Genomic DNA, 22,017 nt, shown 5'->3' with positions numbered 1-22,017 from the left:
ATCTTTCAAAGTTTCCATAGTTTAATCCACATGATTTCCAAATACTGTCTTATGGGCCATTTTAAGGCTACTTTAATAATAAACAATGACTGAAAGGTTTTATTAAACTCAGTATTTTATCACAGCAAAAATACACTTCAGGAATGAAGACTAAAGAAGACATGCACAGATGAAGACTACTAAGAGAATTTGTCTCCAGTGGACCTGGCACAAAAGAATGGCTAAAGAAAGTTTTCTAAATAAAAATGAAACAATAAAAGAAGGAATCTTAGAACATCAGGAAGGAAGAGCAATGGGAAAGGAAAAAGATAGATAAATGCAAAACACTTTCCTTTTTTGAGTTTTCTAATATACATTTGAGAGTTGAAATAAAAACTATAATACTGCTAATGTAGTTCTCATGTAGGTGGAGAAAATATTTAAGATAAATATATCATAAAAGTTGGAAAGTAAATGGAGTAAGGTTTCTATACTTTAATGGATCTAGTGAAATGTGGCTATCCTTAAACCATTATATATATATATGCACATGTATATAGTAATACATAGACACTACTACCACTATTAAAAATTATGCAAAGAGACACACTCAAAAATACATGTAAAACAATGTGAAATTCTAAAATAAATGCTCAAGTAATGTGCAGGAAGTCAGGAAAAAGAAAACATAGAAAAAGGAAAAAAACAAAACAGAGGGAACAAAGAGAAAACAAAAAGATGTCAGACATAAGTCCTCATAAATCAATAGTTAAATTGAATGTCAATGGCCTAAATACACCAATTAAAATACAGAGATTGTTAAAATGGATTAAAAAAAAATGACTCAACTGTATGTTGAGTCATATAAAAAAATGACTCAACTATATGTTTAAGACTCTCTTAAAATACAACAATACATATAGGTTAAAAGTAAAAGGATCTAAAAAGAAATAAAGAATAAAAGTAAAAGGATCTAAAAAGAAATAAAATTGTCCATAGCAGCTTTATTTGTTATACCCTAAAACTGGAAACAACCAAAATATTGTACAATACATTCATGGTTAAACAAATGGTGGTACATTCATATCATGAGACACTACTCAGCAATAAAAAGGAACAATCACTTGAAACATGCTACAACTTGGATAAATTTCAAGAGCATTATGCTGAGTGAAAAAGCCAATTTCAAAAGGTCCCACACTGTATGATTCCATTTACATGACATTCTACAAATGACAAAATTATAGATATGGAAAAGAGACGAATGGGCCTTAGGGGTTAGGAGTGGTGCGTAGAGAAGGAGTGGATATGACTATGAAGGGAGAGCATAAGGCAGATCTCTGTGTTGAGAGAACAGTTGTGTATCCTGGTCACACTGGTGCCTCCATGAATCAACTTGTGATACAATGATACGGAACTATGTGCATACATTGCACTAATGTCCATTTCCTACTTTTGGTGTCATACTGCAGTCGTTAGGTTGGTGCAAAGGTAATTGTGGTTTCATATGTTAGAAATAATTGTGAAAACCACAATTACTTTTGCACCAACCTAATATATATGATGTAATCAGTGGGAGAAACTGGGTGGTACACGGAAGCTCTGTGTGCTAACTTTGCAACTTCCTGTGAATGTATAGTTATTTCATAGTAAAAAGTGGGGGAAAAATCACATTCATCTGGGGCAATATATTTAAACACTCTGAGTGCCATGTTGACCTGCACAATGAGGATAATAATACTGACCATGAAGTTTAGTTTGACGCTTAAATGAGCAAGTATGTGCAAGTACCTCCCATTCTGCCTGCAGAGTAGAAGATAATGTCTCAATGTTAGTTTAATCACGTTAGCTAAAATTGGTGCAAGCTGCTGCTCTTTACGTTAATGAAGTTAAGTTTCTGAACCCCATTCCAACATGGAGAGGGTGGGATCTCACACTACCAAGCAGTTCTCTGACATCAGCTATAATTCTGTTCAATTCCCACACTATCTACCAAGATATAGCATCAGATTCCACAGGTTAACAGTTCAGTCCCACAAGAACGCCTCCCTCCCACTTACGATGACAGTCAAGCCCAGGTCATCACCTATGCTTCCGATTCACTGGCTATCAATGAAAGGCTCCAGTGACCTCCTCCTGCTTGGGTTTGATTCATTTGCTAGAGAGGCTTACAGAACTCAGAGAAACATTTCATTTACCAGATTACCAGTTTATTGAAAAAGGGTATAACTCAAGAACAGCCACATGGAAGAAATACATAGGGCAAGGTATAGAAAAAGGGCATGGAGCTTCTATGCCCTCTCCGGGCACATCATTCTTCCTAAATCTACATGTTCACCAAACCAGAAGCTCTCCAAACCCTGTCCTTTTGGGTTTTTATGGAAGCTTCATTACAAAGGCATAATTGAGTAAATCATTGGCCATTGGCAACTGATACAACTTCCAAACCCTCTTCTCTCCCCAGAGGTCATGGAAGTGGAACTGAAAATTCCAACCCCCTGTTCATAGGGTTGGTAGTTCTGGCGACCAGCCCTCCTTCTTCTTCTGGAGCTCATAAGTCATCTCATTACAATAACAAAAGACACTTTTACTGCTCTTATGACTTAGGAATTTCTGAAGGTTTTAGGAGCTCTGTGACAGGTGAAGATCAAATATAGGTTTCTTATTATAAATTACAATATCACAGGGGTGTAGCCATATTGACTAAAAGGAAAACAAAAGGCTGATTCATATTTAGGGGTATGTGTGTGTTTATGTTAGGGTGATAGGGTTAATGGAGAAACATCAGAACGGAAACGCTTGTGTCACTCTGATGTTTTCTCTTTTCAGATTTTAATTTCTAGTTCTCAGAAGTCATGTGGAAAGCAAGGACAGAGAGCAGCATTCATTAGTTTCACAATATTTATGGAGCCCCTACTTTGTGCCAGGTCCTGTGCTAAGCCACATAATATAATAGTGAATAGACACTGCTTCCTGACATTAGAAGTTTCCTGTCCCATAAGGCTGCAGACAAACAAAGCCAAAGACTAAAACTCCAAGAATGAGTTCCACTCAGCACAAGGTACTATTCAACTATGGAAGAAAAAGAAACTGACTTTTCCTGGGATGCTTAGAATGGTTTCATAAAACATTGTGGGATGATTGGGAGTTTGTCAATTGGAAGAAGGAACAGGGGATATTTCTAACAACAGATACAATATGTGTGAAAGTTGAGAAATCAAATTTCCACCTAGACTAACTGGATGCAGTTTTTCCTCCACATCTAGTTCTTCACTGCTCATTTGCTTTTAATCCTCCACAATTGAGTTTCTAGCTCACTATGCCACTGAATTTTCACGATGATCACCAAATATCCTAATCCACAGGTAATTATTGTCTCCTATTTGACCTGATTGACATTGGTCACCACTCACTGCTGTAGGAAACGTTGTCCTCTTTGGTTTCTCAAAATCATGGCTTTCTGTATGTATTCCTACATCTCTGACCACTTGTTTGCATTCTCCTTTATAAATGCTCAATAAACAAAAGTAATCCGTGAAGGACTGATTTCAGAAAAGAGCAACTTGAGCCTGTTTAAATGTGGACAGTATGGAATCAACAGAAGGTAAGAGGTTAAAGACAATATCCAGTGGAATAAAGATCTGAAAAATGGGAAGTGATGGAATCCAGAACGTAACAGAAGAAAGGTGGCTTAACTGATCAGGCTTTACCTTGAGTTAGGTAACAGTTTTAAGTGCTTTAGATAATTAGGGAGAGAATATCCATCAAAAGGTGTTAGGCATATGGAAATTAGACAACAAAGAGTTTGAGAAATACAGCCATTGTTTATGCTCATATTTTAGTTTCAGAGCCAAAATAGTATCTTTGTCAGATAATATACACTAGCAGGATAGAGCGAGAACATCTCTGGGAATTTCAGATAGCAAAGAATAGGTATAAGCTAGGAATCAGAGATTAAGATAAACAGCAATGAATAACAAGTGAAAATTATACAGAGGCTTTCAAAATGCCTAGATATTTGTTACATGTAAACTATTATTTTAAAATTTATCTTTTTACCTTTCCTGTTTTTTCTGATTGACTCTAGATTTGTTAATAAAATGTGTAATTAAAATTTTTATTTTGTCTTTATATGCAAAATCAGATGGCTTATGTAAACTTGTCAATGTTCTCCAGAAGTTCAAAGTGATTTTTAACTTCATAATACCCTCATTTGACAACAGCTCTGTGAATTGCATTTAAGAGCTGTAAACAGGCCCCTTCATTTCAGAAAGAGGGTTGGATATTCTATTTGGTCAAAAATTCAAACACATTTCAGTAGCATATTAATAGTTAATATTATGGAATGTTGACTTTAAGTCATAAAATTTGTTCAATATTCTATACCATTCTATTTAGTCCTCATAGCACTTCTGTAAATTGGGTATAATTATTATCACCATTTTATACTTTAAGTGGAAAGCAGTTAATTTTGTCTAAGATCTTACAGTTGGTAAAAGGAAGATGTGGGTTTCAAATCCAATTCTGATTGACATCAAATTTCATGAACTTAATCTCTATGCTATTCTAGTATCATCTGATTTATAAGAAATTACTGGTACGAATTATAAGGAATCATACCTCTTATGTTAGGAATTTTCAGAAAACCTACAAATTTTTCTAAGTAGATAGGACCCAGTCAGAGATTAGTCAATATAATAGGTTCTCTTGTAAATAAAGATGTATGAACCTGTCTAAATCTCTAGTGATAGAACAATTTCCCCCTTAAAGTTTCTTTGATATAAATATTTTTCCTATTAATTCTATATGCATTTTTGTATATATGCTACATTCCCAGCCCTGTTCCACACTTGTTGTTAGATAAAACCAAATAAATTATGGTCTATCCTCCGCAATGAGATTACCTAAGGTCTTGTGGTTAACAGAAAAATCACAGGAAGTAGCCTAGACCTCTGAGGCTCTTATAAGTTTGCTATAATTTGCCAATCAACAGTTATCTATTTTATACTAATATATAATGATACTAACCCTAAGTGCATGGTGTCTAATCATGTGCAGTAAAGTGAAATGGTTGATTCCAGAGCTGGGGAAGAAAAGATGCAATATGAGCCTGGCATATTTTGTCATGCAGGAAATTATGAATGTGTTAAAGAAAAAAAAAAAGATGGGGGCATATCACAAGGATACAGGAATCAGAATAAAGTAACCCCCACTGGCAAAATCAGAGACAATTTGAGCATCAAAATAATTAAAAACAGTAACGAATTATAACAATTTTTACAAGTCAGGAATCTACGAGTCTATGTCATAATAAGTCAATAAATAAATAACCAAGTAAATAACAAATAGGGGAAAGTGAGGTTCTTGTTAACAGCAGAATGCCAAGTGCTAATTGGTAAAAGTAGAAGGATTGCCTAAACTAGAAAAATCATCTTTTGTAATCATTAGGGTTAAGATTGGTTCACAAAAGAATCACTGATAACGCTAAATCTCAGGGTAAGGTTGACAAGTAGCAAGTATTTACATGTTAAGCTCTTAAAATCTTCCCCCTGCTGCTTATTGGTAGCATAGTGAAGAAAGAAAAAGTAACTGTACAGTGCAGAAATCAGACAACACCTTGATTAGTAATCAAAATTAACATCACAAATGAGGAACAGATGGATATACTGTGCCTCTGGATATCATTCCTTGAGAAGGCTACAACTTCATTATTTATTTCCAGGTGGGCATAACTAGAATTTAATCATGAGGAAACATGAGTAAAACCAAAAATGAGAAATGTTCTATTTTTAAAAAGAGGTACACGCATTTTTGAAAAATGTCAATGTTCAGTAGTGACAAACAAAGACTAAGGAAATAATTTCCAGGCTAAAGAAGACTAATGTGGTATGACAATTAAATGCAATACTTGGATTCTGTACTAGAGGAAAATAAATTCTATAAAGGATGCTATTCGATCCGTTGACAGAATTGGAATATGTAGAGTAGTAGAATAAAAGTATGATAACAATGTTAAATGTATGAAAGTTGGAAACTGCTATGTGGTTATGTCAGAGAATATCCTAATTCTTCAGAAATGCACACTGCAATAACTAGAAAGAAAGTCTGTGAGATGGATCATTTCAGGGACTTTGCTTCACCTTTGTGCTTGCTCCTTATGTCTCCCTGTTTGACCCCAGAAAGATGGCTGGTCAATGACGAGTAAGATTCCTCACGGGGTGAAGGGGGCTCAAGCCAGGTGCAGTCGAGTGGGGACCAACAGAATCCACGGGGTTCACAGAGGTGGGCACAGCCCCCTACCTTCCCCGGGCTAAGGAGAGCCTCTGCCTCTGTGGCTACATTCCTTCCCACAACCTGCAGGGAAGAGATTCAATGGTGTGCTCTCCATCTATTCATATGCATAAAGGTTTTGTTCCTTGGGGAAGTACATACATCCTGAGACTTATGATTCAGCGGCCTGCAGGCAAGGACAATTGGCTTGAATCAGTTTCCTATTGTGATGTATGGAATTCACAGACCTTGAGATTGACAAGCTTTATTCTCACCTAATAAAAGCTGATGTGTAGGCCCAATTCGGGGCCCAGTCCTGAGGCTGGAGTCCCTTGGCCCCATTTGCACTCTATTCATGGCTACTGTCTTAACCCTCCTTGCTTCCCATAACCCTCCTCACACAGGACGCGATGAGGGAGAAAAGGGCATGATACATACAGGTAGCTCTCAAATGATTCAATGAAAAAAAAAATGTACACGTATTTTTTCTATATACTCTATACATAGCAAATAATGAAGCAAATGGGAGAAATGATCATATAGGAGACAGAATAAAGAATAAAGTATGTTCTTGGTATGACTTCTGAAATAATTTTTAAATATAAATTTGAAATGAATTCCTAAATGTAGAATAGAAATAAAAAACACAATAAAAAGGAATCATTGGTATGTAAACTCTAAGGAAGCTCATATATCCAGAAACTTCTTAGGAGAGATATTTTAGGGGAATATACACTGAGTTGTTTGAACTAACAGGTGGAATGGCAACTTCAACTGGCTCAGGTAATGTCTGTGATGTGGTTGAACTCACAACCTAATTGTTTTGTAGATTAGGGAGAAGCTCTGTGGAGCTATCATTCTGTGACCAAACATCCCTATTGACTTTTAAAACTATTAGTTTTGTGAAAACATAATTGCGGTTTAAAAGGTTAAAAATAATTGCAAAAACTGCAATTACTTTTACACCACCTAATAGAAAAGACCATGAATGAGTTGGCAAGCATTGCCAAAGATACTGATAAAAGGATATAAATAAATCACACATGTACACAAACTAGCCATTGCTTCTAATGTTGACAGGGAATACAGGTGACCCTTGAACAACATGAGTTTGAACTACAGGGTCCACTTGTACATGATGTTTTTCAATAAACATCTGTACTAATTTTAATTTGCAGTTAGGAGTCCACAGATGCTAAGGGCCCACTGTACGCATTCATCTTTTCCATTTTATATAGGGGACTTGAATGTCTGCGAACTTTGGTGTCCATGGTGGGTCTTGGAACCAATTCCCAACAGATAACCCAGGGACAATTTAAATGCTGAGGGAGTGAAAAGTTATAAGCAGATTTTTGAATGTGTGGAATTGACACTGCTAAAACCCACATTGTTTAAGGGTCAACTGTATATCTACATCTGTTTTTAACACTAAGCCTTGTTCACGTGGTGACTGCTGTTTTGAACCACATTTCTTATGTGGTATAGCAGAAGAAAAGAGGAGAATATCCAACATATTGTTATTTTTAGGTAAAATATAAACAGATCAGTGAATAATAATTCTGTGAATTATAATTTTGTATTCAAATATAAATACATAAGTTGAAAAAATCTAATAGAATTTCTGTTACTTAAAGCAGAAACTCCACAGTGTTGTGCATTTGAATATAGATCATTAACAAATTATAATTTGAAACTATTGGAAGCATTAATAAAAATATGAGCCATGTCTAGCTATTTATAGGATAATAGTTAATATTTATGCTAATTTTACTAATTTGCAGTTTGGCAGGATCAAGAAAACAAATCTATACACAGTTTAACTTATAAACCCAATCTGTCTTCCTTCAGCTTCATGATGTTATCCATCATCATTATTCTAATAACTTCACTAACCAACATTCATGCTATTTAATTAAACTAAAATGTATCCAAGCACTCAAAAAAGAAGAATATGCATAATAACAAGCACTGCAAAGCAGGAGAGTTAAGTCCAAAATACTAATCTTAAATTATATAAAGATGGAGATTATGTGCTTCGTTCTTACAAAAATTATATTACCATATCAGATTTAAATCACTGGAAAGATTATTAAGAATCATACATTTGCATATCATCTTATATTTGTTAAAGCACGTTTACGCCTGTTATCTTTTTTGAGTCTCACAATAGCCAGGGATTATTATCATTTGATTTTTGGAAAGTAGAAAACTAGCTGAGAATCACTGAGGCTAAGGGATTTGCACTAAGGTTGCCTGAACTGGTGAATAGGGAAGTTGAGATTAGGAGCACATGTATCCTAACTGCTAGCCCTGGGTTTGTCTCACACCCACAGAGATTCCGGTCACTAATTCAGTGCTCACATAACAGTTTTATGGTTCTGTAGCCACTCGAGGAAGTGAAGCGTTAGCAGTCAAGAGCACACTCATGCTTCAGAAATATTGTAAGGGCCATAATGCATATTATATAAGTGTATACTGCTGTTATATTGATTTTTTCCTCACATTAATAGTGATATTAAGCATATGATGTGAGTAAGTTTCATTAGACCTACTGCATAAATGAGGAAACTGAAAGACACTTAAGGATAAGTGATATTGAAGAAAGCATTAGCAGATAAAATAGATGTTCTAATGGTACTCTTTTTATGCCTACATAAAATGTGTCTTTCTGATTTCTTTAAAAGTAATTTCATCATACTAGCTTTGTTGGAGCTATTTTCACTAAAAATATATATAAAATAAATTAAATTAAATTTTATTATCTGAAATGTGGTATCCTAGTCATTAAAATCACCACCCTCCACTCAAAGCGATATAGTTCAAATATTTAAATTTTATACAAATTGATGGTTCTGTTGGAGTTGTGGCTGTGAAAACAGAAGTGTTTTGATGATGATTACCCTCAGCTTCCTCTTAAGGAGTATGCACACTGCAGCAGAAGCACCATAAACCCATAAACATGTTATATCCCTTAATTTCACCTACTTGTTTGATCTTGTATAAGTTACTTAAACTCTTGAGTTTTTAGACCTCTCTTCAGTTAAAATTTAATTCTAACTACCCGATCCTTAATTCTGAACTACATTTTCAAATTAGACCAAAGTACCTCATAATTTGTATTATTTCTTACTTCCCTGATTACCTTAGTAGTTCATGAGGACCTATTAACATGTGAATGCCTATTGAACAAACGCCTTAAACGTTTAAACAAAGTTCTTTCTCTTGTGGTATTTCCACCATTTGAGTCTTCTGTCTATTGATTTGTGATTATACAGTATACTAAAATGAAAATAACCTTGACTGAGAATCAAGAGATGTGGGGTTCTATTCTGGGCTCGGACATACAATGTTCATTTGACTTTTGTGAGCTACAGTGTGTTTAGTACAAAAAGACACATCCTGCCTACCTCATGAGTAAGATGTAAAAGAGAAGCTGACTCTTAAGTTCTGAATGTGTAAGGTTACAGGAAAATATTGAAAAGCACAGACAACACTGATATACTTCTCCTTTACCTGATGGGGAGATGTGCCGCCATGAAATGGAAGGCTCTGGCTTCCCAGTGGCCAAGCAAGTGAGGGTGACATTGGTTCCTTCATTGATGGTCATATCATTTGAGATGTCATATATCTTCGGAGGAACTGAAATGGGAAAACATGCAGTGGTCAGAAAACAGATTCTGTACGTCCTCACTACTTTCCTAGAGTATTTTTTTTCAGTTGATTGGTTTATTTTTCTCTAATTTTCAGTTATTAAATATTTCAGGATAAGTGGAATATTTAATTAAAAAAAGCTTAAATATTTCTTAAATTGAATTTTTACTGGGGATACTTTTTCTTATGTAAACTAAGATATAGCCAATCTGCTTCTTCTGTCCATGTATCTTCATTATAATGATGGTTTCCTTGTTAAAATGATTAAATAAAAATGGAAATCTGGAAGAACATTAAAATAGCAGAACAGTTATGCCCACATAGTGATTTAAGAGCCGAGTAAGGTAAAACATGTACAGGATCGGGAGGTAAGATTTCAGGGTCCAAAGGTATTTTGAGCCTCAATGTTCTGTCTGCCAAATAGCTGGAAACCGCTGATTGAAACAGGTCTCTTCATTTGGGGATTTCTTAGAAACTCTGTTATGCCCACTAAAAATCTCTAAGAGTGAAGGGGAAAATATTATGTTTCCCCCCAACCCCTGATGTATTAGACTATGGAAGCTTTTATCCCAGAGCAGTTGGTGAAACTAGTGATCATGGAATACACTTTGGGAATTTGGGTAGAAAAATAAATCCCTAAATTAACTTCCAGGATTAAAGTGTCCATATTCTCTCAAATACCAGATGGTCTCATTTAATCCTCAAACAACATGGATATCAATCCCGGGCCCTCTACTGGCTAGTGTGTTATCTAAGACAAGTTACTTCATCTATCTCAGCTTTAGTTCATCATCTGAAAGCTGGAGATCATAATAATACAGACCATATACAGCTGCTGTGAACATTAAATAAGTCAGTATATGTTTAATGATGTTGAAAAGCACCTGGCATCAGTGTTAGCTTTTATTATTGGATGTCTTAAAACATATATATGATATTGCATTTGATTTCAGTATTGCCCTTTTCCCATGCCGTAAAACTGCTCTCAGAACTTCTTCACTTTTGTAGTATATATGACTGGCCTGTGCCATAAGTTTTGGTTTACTACATAAAAATTACAGTATACTGAAGTTCCATATCAAAGCTAAATAAATGGCAATTAGATACCTTGATTATTATTAGAAAAATGTGCTATTTTACTGTTTTTTTTTTAACTGTTACATTCTTAGGGTTTCTTTACACAAGAGATGTTTCCACCGTTACTTAAAAAAAACTAACTAAAATCTGTCATAAGGATAAATTAAATTACCCATACTTTGAATATCATCTTTGATTTTTTAACGGAACCATAACTCTGCTACAAGAAAATCTAGGATAATTACAAATATAAAGCATTCCATTATATGTTACGGTTGCAATGGTTGAGGAAAAGGCTTATTCCTAAGTGACATACCATTGTAAGTGTTTCTAAAATGACATATTTTAATTGGCATTTAAAACATATCATCGTTAAACTCTTCAGTGAGCTCTTCTCAGGCAAATAATAATAATAATAATAAAATTAAAAACCATTCCAAACAGAAGACTCTTTTTAGCTTAACTGAAATAGAACAAAAATACAGACATTGAAATACCACAGAAGCAGGGAAAAATGTGAATGACTTACTACTGGTGAACAGGAAGTTAATAAAAATAAACTTACAACGTTAAACAAGAATACCATTTGGCTAGGTGGATGTAGGTATATAGTTTGATATAGTAAACTATGAAATACACATGTGTATATGTGTGAATGTATACACACACAAACATACACAAATACATACTCTGTTTCCCCAAAAATAAGACCTAGCTGGATAATCAACGCTAATACATCTTTTGGAGCAAAAATTAATATAAGACCCAGTATTATATTATATTATATTATGTTATATTATATATTATATTATATTACATTACATTAAAGACCCAGTCTTATAAGACTAATTATATTAATTTTTGCTCCAAAAGACTCATTCGACTAGGTCTTATTTTCGGGGAAACACAGTGCATACCAATGCCCATTATTAAGACAATAGAAGAACAAGTTACATAGTAAATTCCTCATTTATATAGAAGATAGTACACAGATATTACTTTAGCCTGGCTAGTTTATTTATATATTTCACACATTTAACTGACACAGATTTAGACAGCGGTTGTGTATATTTAAGAGAAAAGATTGAGTGTCATAAGATCATGCATTCTATGCTCTCAATTACATTATTTTATCAATTCTATCTGATCTTAAAGTCATTTAATTTCATTAAGACCGGTAGTATATTATATTATAATTATATTATATTATATTAGACCTGGTATTATATTACATTACATTACATTATATTATATTATATTATATTATATTATATTATATTGACCTCACCTTATTTTACTATAAAAAACACTTTGTGCATAAACTGTCCTACATGGTTCACATTTTAATATTAATTTTTGCTCCAAAAGATTCATTAGAGCTGATTGTCCAGATAGGTCTTATTTTCGGGGAAACATGGTATACTGCAAGTACTAAACATGAGTGGTAAACTAATATTAAGCACAACATTTGACTTCACAGAGAAACAAAAGTTCCTTAGCAATCAACATAGATTTGACATTTAACTATGTGAAATTGTGTAGTGGGAGAAGAGTGTTGAATTCCAGGTGTGACATGTCATCTCAGTGATTGCAATCACCCCCTGGGGCCTCATAATTCAGAATATGCCACAGGGAAGAAACATCTGGAAAGAGGGTGTTAGTCAGGGGATATCTCTTTGGCAAGGCTCTTCCCCCTAGCATGTATCACCTGTCGACTGCAGATACTGTGTGTAAAGAGGACCAATGAAATCCCTCACATGCACTGTAGGTTGTGGAAGCAAAAACAGGTGTTGTGTCACTGAATACTGAAAGCCATTGCATATTCAGTTGAAGACTTCAAACTTTTACTGAGTATTATGAAAGGAAATATTCTGGACTCACAGAAAATGCAAAAATTTTGAAGCATAATCTTTGTCCACAAGGAACTTAAAATTATAAGAAGGAGGCAGATAGGTAAGTAACTAAAAGGAGAGCCAAATATTTCCCATATTTTCCCATATTTTCCTTTACCATTTTACATGAGTGACACATATCTAATAGGTTTGCTTTCTGGGTTCAAATCAACAGAGATTAGTTTTATGTTAGTTTCTTCCTTTTTATTAATTAAAGTTTATTGGGGTGAAAATGGTTAGTAAAGTTACATAGATTTTCAGTGCACAATTCTGTAATACATCATTTATATATCACTCTGGGTGGTGAACACACAGTGTTAGTTTCTTTTAATGTGAACCATGTAGGACAGTTTATGCACAAAGCTATTTGGTGTGATGCTGTTTATGATGAAGAAAAACTATTAAAAACCTCAATGTAGGACAACATAAATCGAAGTATTGTCAGCTCTGTTTCCAGAATAAGGTACAATACTGGGGGAGGGTTTGGGATGATTCCAGGGAGCACCAGGCCAAGGTAAAATGGAAGAAAAAAGAGATGCTTCTACTTCAGATGGCAGAAGCAAGGGGCAATGGTAATGTCTCAGGCCTCTTAAGACCATCCAGTTTCGGTAGCTATTCCTGGGTTACAGCCTGTATATAAATGATGCATGCACACAAGTGGGAAGGATTCTCGAGCTTTCTAAATAACAAAGCAATGTGTCTTATGGTGTGTCCAATATTCTGTGCAGTTGCTTAGAATGAAAGAAAAATGAGGAGAGTTAAAAGAACTTACTATTACTCTAGACATATGTTCCTTTTCTATATACCTTATTTCAAATTTTCTCAAGTTCTTTCCTTTAGAAATTTAACTTAAATGATTTCTTTAAAAATGAGAAAATATGTTTAACCAATTGAATAATTTTAAGTCACTAAGTAACTACAGATTTTAGTAAGTGTTTTGCATTTCTGTGTACATTATTTAAGTATTTATGACCTAGAGCAGAGTAATAAAGAAGTAAATTATTCATCTAAATGTAAATTTGCTTAATTTGCAGGAAATAATTATTATAACATTATCATCACTGTCATCATCATCATGACACCATAAATAAAAACAGTAAAGAAATTCTAGATTTCATACCAAGTCACAGAATATCTCTCATAATGAGACACTAATTGGGGGTATACAAGACTTTACAATTGTGTTCATAATTATTTGTTGTGTGTCACCAGTTAAAGAGATCATAAAGCATTGGAAACTTTCTAAACAACAGAGATTGGAAATAGATTTAAATGTTGTGTGGGGGTGAAATGTTTTTTAAAATTCACATATACATTTAAAGTAATCCCTCTTGATATCTCAAATTAATAACCTGCTTTGACTTTAATTATTCACAGGCCTCAATTACAACTGCTACTTAACACCTTGTTTTCAACTCCTATTCAGTTGATTTCATGATGGGATGATGGTACATATTTAAATGTATCTATAGATTTAGATTCACTAAAGGTAATTTAACTCTCTTATTGGTTTCACTTTCACCAAAAAATTATGCAGCCTGACCCGCCCCAACAGCCTTCCCCGATTTGAATCATCTATCATAATGTTATCAGGCAGTGTATGAAGCAGTGTCAGTAAGGAAAATCTCAGAATACATATCCAGACCAAAAACTAATGATTTCCACACAGCCAACCATTTGGTGTTACTCCTTACCATTTGTATTATAATGAGCAGTTGAGTTTGTGAGAGGCTACTTGATTTTTGTTGTTGCTGCTGTTGTGTATATATTTTCTGAGCTATACAAATAAATGTTTTGTTTGTTTAATGAACAGCCTTCACAGATTTAACTTGAATTTCTTCCAATAATTTATCTTGTAGTCTGGAACATAACTGTAAAAATTTGAGAACTCGACACAAGGGTGACTAATCTATACATCACAAGAGTCATATGAGCATGGTGTTTCACTACATTAAAAGTTTGTACAGATGATTTTCAGAAACAATAAAGAAAACAGAGTTTATACCTACACTAAGTTGCAAGAGATGTGAGGTTGGGTCACATAATATTGAGAACCCTTAGAAGATGTATTTGATGGTTATCTTAACTGCAAATTCAAGACATGGACTATTTGGATCTTTAAATTTACACTGGCTCACTGGACTCAATTAAATGCCCCATCGAGTTCTTAAATTGTAATAGTCCATGAAACACTACAGATAGCAATCCATTTGGAGGTCTTCTTTAGGCTGCCAGGGCTAAAAGCTGGATGGAGTATTTATTTAATCTAACACACGTAACATTTATTGAGTCACATAGTCACAGATTATGGAAAAACTTCAGTTCTGCATTTATTGTAACTACAATATTCTGGGCACAAACCCCACCTGCTTCCTTAGTCCCGGTGTAAAATTAAATGAGTGTTTTATAGGAAAGGGTACTGAATGTCTTTCCACTCACTCTCTGAAGTTATAGGCTCATTAACAAAAGCCTTTAAAAGTTTTAACATATCTATTTGAATCATGTACACAGTCACTAGATTCGTACTTCAAACATGTATTCTAGGCCAAATAAGAAATAAGAAAATTCTATTTCAAATAAGAAAAAAAAATAATAATAAATAAAAAAAATAAAAATAAAAGTGATTCCATCTCTTTGGTATCCTGATTGACCAAACTCGCTCCACAGTGAATTCCTCCACCCCAAAAACTTACCACTGAATAAAAACACTGAAATGTAAATTTCAGAGTAAATGTGGAAAGGTTAAAATTTCATTATGTCATTGATGACACTGATCATCTTAAAACAAGATCAATTTTCCTTGGGTAAGTGTCTTGTTGAAATAACCACTTGTTCCCACAACCATCTGTCCCTACTCACTCCTCTTCTTCTTACAGTTTCTTTGTTGTAGTATCCTTCACAATCTGTCATTGTCATTGTTTTTTAATTCTTGTTTATTGCCTGTCTTCTCTTCACAGAACGTTAAGTAAAGTCCTTTGGTAGGAATGTTGTTTGCTTTATTCAACAGCATATCTATCACCAGCACCTAGAAAAGGGCCTGACACACATGGGATAGTCAACAAATATTTGTTTTACTTTTCTATCATGTACTAAGCTCATATTTCTTCGATTTCTTTAAGAAGATTGCCCGTAGAACTTCATGTCACTGTGAGGGTGATATAATAAAAATTCTGAGAATATATTGAAAGTGTAATTATAATACCATGGGTCCTATGAGACTTTGTCAAAGATTCTCCGAGTTTGGGGATTCAGTATTCCTTTTAACTCATTTAAAATAACAGTATTTTTCAATTCCATTGCCTACTAACGATGTTGCTCTGCATACTCAGAGAAATAATTGGGCAATAATCATATAAATTTATTTTCAACAGAATGGGCTGTCACATCTTAGGCAGTACTGTGTGCGTTGGTTATTATTTATTTTTTACTTGAAAAGTTATGAAAATTTAGGGTCAAAAGGATTTGACTCCAAGAATATGTACATATTATTTCGGCTTTTTCACCTCCCCCTCTCGCTTCAAAGACTTGGAGACTGGTTTACTTCGAATAAACTATCTCTGCAGATTTTCCAAACTGCTTGTGTCAACAAGCTAGACATAACTATAAATCTTGGGAGAATTGGCTTTTTTTTTGCACTCCCACATCTGGAAATGGCTGGCAATCTCAAAAGAACAGTTTCCCTTTTCCCTAAGCTGGCATTTCGCTTTTCAGTCTTGGCCAGCCCACAGAAAAGTGAAGGCAGATCCACATTGTATAACAAACCTCTTGGAAAAGGTGCTGTTCTCAAACTGAGAGAAGAAATTCTTTCATGCTTTTTTTCTTTTTTCTAAATTGGTTTGCTAGTGGGTGCTTGATGGTTTCCTGGCTTGCATCTAACTAGTAACATTGTTTTCTCCAGCTCATAGACTGTAACTGACATTTTATGGTTTATGACATTTCAGAAATTTCTATGGCTTCTCCCCTCTTTCCATTACTCAGATAGTGAAAGGAGGAAATAATATCGGAGCATGACTTGTAAATGCAAACTTGCCCGATTTGTGAATTCCTTACTGATGGAATATGCCAGCACTACTTTTGGGGGCAAAGAACATATTTGAGAAAAACCTATCTTTCTGACTTCAGTTCAAACTTTGAGTCATGTTGCTTAGTGGTTTTCCATTTTTACAAAACCTATGCACATGTTTCTCAATCTACTGTATATAAAATGGCAAAACAAGCAATGACCTATTTTAATCCATTCATCTTATCCATCCATCCATCCATCCATCCATCCATCCATTCATCCTAATATTTGAGCACCAACTTGATTAAGCATTTAGTCTTAAGAAGTTCATGTCTAAAGAGAAAGATCCAACACTATTAAATATAATATGGAATCATAAATCTCACAAAGTGGATTTTGTAACTACAAGGTGTTTGGAGAACACAAAGTAGTAAATCTACCTCTGCCACTGGACTCAGAATTGGAGAGGATACTGATATTAGATAAGGCTTTATGAAACAGATGGCATTGGAGTGGAATTCGATGGTTAAAAACAGTAGTTTCCTGCATCCAGACAATCATCACAATAATCTAATGAGGTTTTTTTTTTTTTTTTTTTTTTTTTTATTCTTGGATTCGGGGGAGAGCTAACTCAGAAGATCCTAGACCAACAGGTGTGGAGGGAGACTGATTACCAGAAAGACCTCTGCATAAACTTCTCTCTCTTATTTATTTAAAATCTCCCCTATAATTAGAAAGGCCTTCCTTCACATCGGCAGAAAAGTTATTTTGCCTTCAAGGGCCTAATATTAAAATGTAACTATCTGTGGAAGAGATGAGGCTTCAATAGTTTGCATTTATTTTCATACTTCCTGAGAGCAGTATGGTGGGTGTAATGAGGGCACCCTACTGGAGGCAGAATGGTATCCTGGGCAGTTTTTGCGCACTGTGTTAATTTCCCATTGGAAATCCAGAATTGGTTTTGTGTAACCGTGAGTAAGACAGTAAGCAATGGAGAGAAGAAAGTAAGCATCAAAGAAGTATAAAGCCCCACAGGACAAGGAGTTATGGGGAAAAAAATCAAAGTGGAAATAGCTCCCCTCTCTCTTTTCTTTCTCTCCATTTTAGCTTGACTACCTAATACACAGATGATGCCTCACGTGGGATGACAGAAAGTAATTCCTAAATTGTAAGACAGATTTGTAAGGCACAGGTATTTGCTAGGTAGATTTTCAGTGGCAAATGCACACACACACACACACACACACACACACACACACACACACACTGAATTTAGCAGGGCTACTGACTTAGAAGGGCTAGATTTTGTAGCTTAACATTGATCTAATGCATTTAAAACTTTTGATTGAAGACAATGTTTCACCTTACATAAACATTTCAGAAGGCAAAAGTACAACATTGTTGTATAAGAGTTTCAATACTTTAGACTGTAAAGGTTTTCATTTTGGCTACAGGATCAATAGCTGGCCTCTACACATGAGTATTTATACACCAGAGTTCAAATCCCTGTTGGACCTCAGGCTAACTTCAGCTTCACTTACTTGGATGGTTGAAAGATAGAAAAGACTGCTTAAAATCAGGACCGTAATAGCAGCTACCCCCTCAGGCATCAGCAGAAGCTGCAGCGGCAGGCTGGATAGAACACACTTACAGCCTGTTGTATATCACAGAGAATCTACAATGCCTGCTCAATTCACCCTTCTCCCTAGCAGAAAATAGTTACAAAATCCATAGGAAGAATACCACAACTGAAATGCCTTAGAGCATACAAATGCAGCATACCTAGTGAGGCAGCTTTCTTAAGGAACCAACTCTGTATCTTTAAAACCTGCCGTGATGGTAACATTTTGTTAAGAATTAATAAAGAGCTTTTTCCTAGAAACGATTTGGCAGTATACTTGAAGAAGTTTAAAAAATTCCAGCCAGGTAAGCTAATGATTTCTTCTTCCAGGAATTTATGTTGAGGAAAGCAGTTACCTTCTTTCAGGAGGACAGTCCTACTGTTCCCCTACACCTACCTGGTGGCCAGCTCCACTGTTCTGTTTGGAAATGTGCCAGAAAAACACCTCTAGAATGGCCCGAGTGAACTGCTCTTGCCTCATCCTTGGCAGTGAATTGTTTCCCACATAAACCAGAGGAAACAGGCCAGTTGTGTCCTACTAGAACCCAGCTGCCTTCTTTGCAAACATTTCCCATTGCTAAAAGCTTGCCTTAGTGTTTTCTGAAACACAAGAGAGCCCAACATCTACCCTTGGACTCATAGAGTTATAATGTAACACCTGTTTCCTGCTTTCATGAGGTAAGTGTGTTTCGGTTAAATATGAGTTCTCCTTGATAGGATCAGGTTTCTATAAATGTGTTTTAGCACATTTTTATATCTAAAGGCTACTCTGCTGTTTTTTGTACTCTCAGAGATGATGTATCATTGCAGCACATTCAGAAAAATAATGCCTTCTCTGAAGTACTCTTGTTTCTTTGTTCTTTGAACATTATATTTATTTTCCTACTTATGAAAGTAGTATACGCCTATTGAAAAGAATGTGGAAAAATATATAAAGAATGAGGAAGAAAGCCCAAAAGCACCTATTAAGTTGAAATATCTAAAATTGCTTTTTAGCAGGTTACAAACAAATGGCTACTCGTAATTTCATGTAACTTACTTTAATATAATTCCGCCATTCAGAGAGAATCACTGTTAATAGTTTCATGTACTTCATTTCAATATTTTGATGTATTTTTACATAGATCCCAGTGATTTCCACGTGGCCCAACAAGACTTGACTGAAAATAAAGTGTCCCTTTCTCTAAGACATATGTGAGCTAGTAGGTAGTAGGAAAAAAGTTTCAAAATAGGGCATTGTAGTTCTCTTCCTTTTCTCATTGGAAACATGTCTACCAAAAGGATACCTACAGAAAAGGTTAATATTTGTTAGACATTACTACTATGTATAATGTAATGAGAGCTTAATGACTTTTATTTTGTTAGCAGGGGTGGGGTCTATCACGGAGCATTATTTTATATATCCAGCCCTCGATTTCTTTTTCCACCCAGCCACTTGCTTCTTTGTTAGTTGGCTTATGTAGCAGTTTTATAACATGGCCTCCGATTCTTTCAGACTTCCTCCGTCATGAATGGGATCTTTGTATTCCCCCTGCCCCATCTTCAGATGGATGTGAGTAGGCTCCTAGATGCTTCAAATAATAGAGTTGACAAGTAAAGGTATATGCCTTCCAAGACTGAATCATAAAATGTCATTTGTCAACTGCCTTTTTTTCTGAGAACACCGACTCCTGGAGATCTGATTTGCTATGTAATTAGCCTATTCTTCATGGAGCAACCATGCTGGAGAGAACACATGGAGACACCACTTGTGGACCCGACATGGAGAAGTTCTGAGATAACAGGAACAAAAAGAGAGCCTAGGAAGCACCCCAACTCTTCTAGGCCCTAACTGTTCGAGTCATCCCAGTGAGACTCCTAATATTATGTCTATAATGCAGTATTGTGAGTAAAACACATAATTGTAGTTGTTTAAAATCACCAACTTCGGGGATAGTTTGAAAGAATAATGAAAGTTATAAAACTTATACAGGCTTCAAGGCATTATCATAAAGGTACAACAAACAAGTGTGTGGCACTGGCGTCAAGATAGAAAATAGAACAAAACAGAGACTCCAAAATAGATGAGAAAACTTCCCATGAGGATCAAAGTCCTGATTAATTTGGTTAAAAACTAAGATACCTGAAGTAATGCCTAAGTAACATACATGAGCAATGTAGGTGGAGGGAAAACGTGCATGTATACACTCTAGGTGATAGGGCGGTGGAGAGCACAAGTCTGAAGACGGCAGCTACCACTGATAATTTCCATGTAGGAAATATATGTCCAGTTTTGCCAATCTTGAAGACATGAATTTTTCCTTTTTTCTTTTTTTCTCTACCATATAAACCCATCCAAATATCTGTGACGTACCCTGGCACCAATCCAAATGGTACCATTTATAAGAATTAGAAAATTTTACCACTCACGGAAGACACTTGATCATCACATACTGGGAAATTGTCATAATGGACAAATCGACATGGTCTACGAAAGAAAACAGTGCCCATAGATTTACGTGTTTACAAAATCCTCACCATGTGCTGCAAGCCCTGTGTGGTCTGGATTCAGTCATGGAGTCACAATCTTGCCATCTCTGCCTTACGTTCTGGCAAGCCCTCAGCCTGTTCATTTGCCTTGGAAGACCCAAGGCATTAATTTTCACATTGCATTGCTTTGTTTTTCATCAATGCTGTACATTTTGGCCCTAATGTGTACTTGTTCACCTGTCATGGAATAACCATGATTAGATCACGAGAGGGAATAGAGTCCTGCTTTAGGAAATATTCTGAGAATAGGTTTGATTCAGAAATGTAAATGATAAAACCATGATTCACATTACTGTTCTGTTCCTCCCCAAATAATTATCATCCACATTATTTAAACCATCATGTTCCTTTATCTACTTTTCTCAAAGAGAATACTTTATTTGTGTTTTCTGAATGTAACAACAAAATATTGTGCAACTATATGCCCAATCTTAGTAGAGTCCTATGGCTACATGCACAGATTCTCTCTAAAATCAGGTTAAATGGTAATTTACCATGTTGCTGGCCCCTAGGTCATTAGTCATTGTGGCCTAAGTGCATTCTCCTATAATTCAATATCAAAGAAATTGCCTTTATGGCATTAACTATATTATATTCAAAATTGTATAAATTATTGAAATACTATGCCTACTGCCAAGATATAAGATGGTTCGCATGGAAAAAGTTGCATTTTAAATTATTCATTGGGAAAAAAAAAAGTCAGTCTCTTGCCAGAAATTGTTTTATACTAGGGCTAGCTTCTGGGACTTAAATATGAATCACAAAACTCTGAAAATTTCAGATACTCATAATTCTCTTGGATTTGAATAAGAGGTTTATCTTTTTAACTCATTGATTTCCAACAGGTGGGTTCAATATTATAAATTGTCCTGTATCTAGGTGTTATTCTAATGAGCATTTTCATCAGTAGGGAAAGTATTCATAGGTATAATCTTTGTAAGTCATAATAAAATAATATAGAGGATTCATATAAATAGACTGAAATTTGGTGACTT

At 35.0% G+C, this 22,017-nt stretch overlaps 1 protein-coding gene across 1 annotated transcript in view; it reads right to left on the bottom strand.

Annotated features, from left to right (window-relative positions):
* NEGR1 (neuronal growth regulator 1) overlaps positions 1 to 22,017 on the bottom strand; it is an 845,668-nt gene that overhangs the window by 336,290 nt on the left and 487,361 nt on the right. The window contains exon 3 of the mRNA XM_081056016.1: positions 9,763 to 9,888. Within this exon, the coding sequence (XP_080912142.1) occupies positions 9,763 to 9,888 (126 nt within the window). The remainder of the gene's footprint in view (positions 1 to 9,762; positions 9,889 to 22,017) is intronic.

The sequence above is a fragment of the Rhinolophus hipposideros genome, assembly GCF_964194185.1.
Source record: "Rhinolophus hipposideros genome assembly, chromosome: 8".
NCBI classification, from domain to species: Eukaryota; Metazoa; Chordata; class Mammalia; order Chiroptera; family Rhinolophidae; genus Rhinolophus; species Rhinolophus hipposideros.
This window is presented reverse-complemented; position numbering and strand designations above follow the sequence as displayed.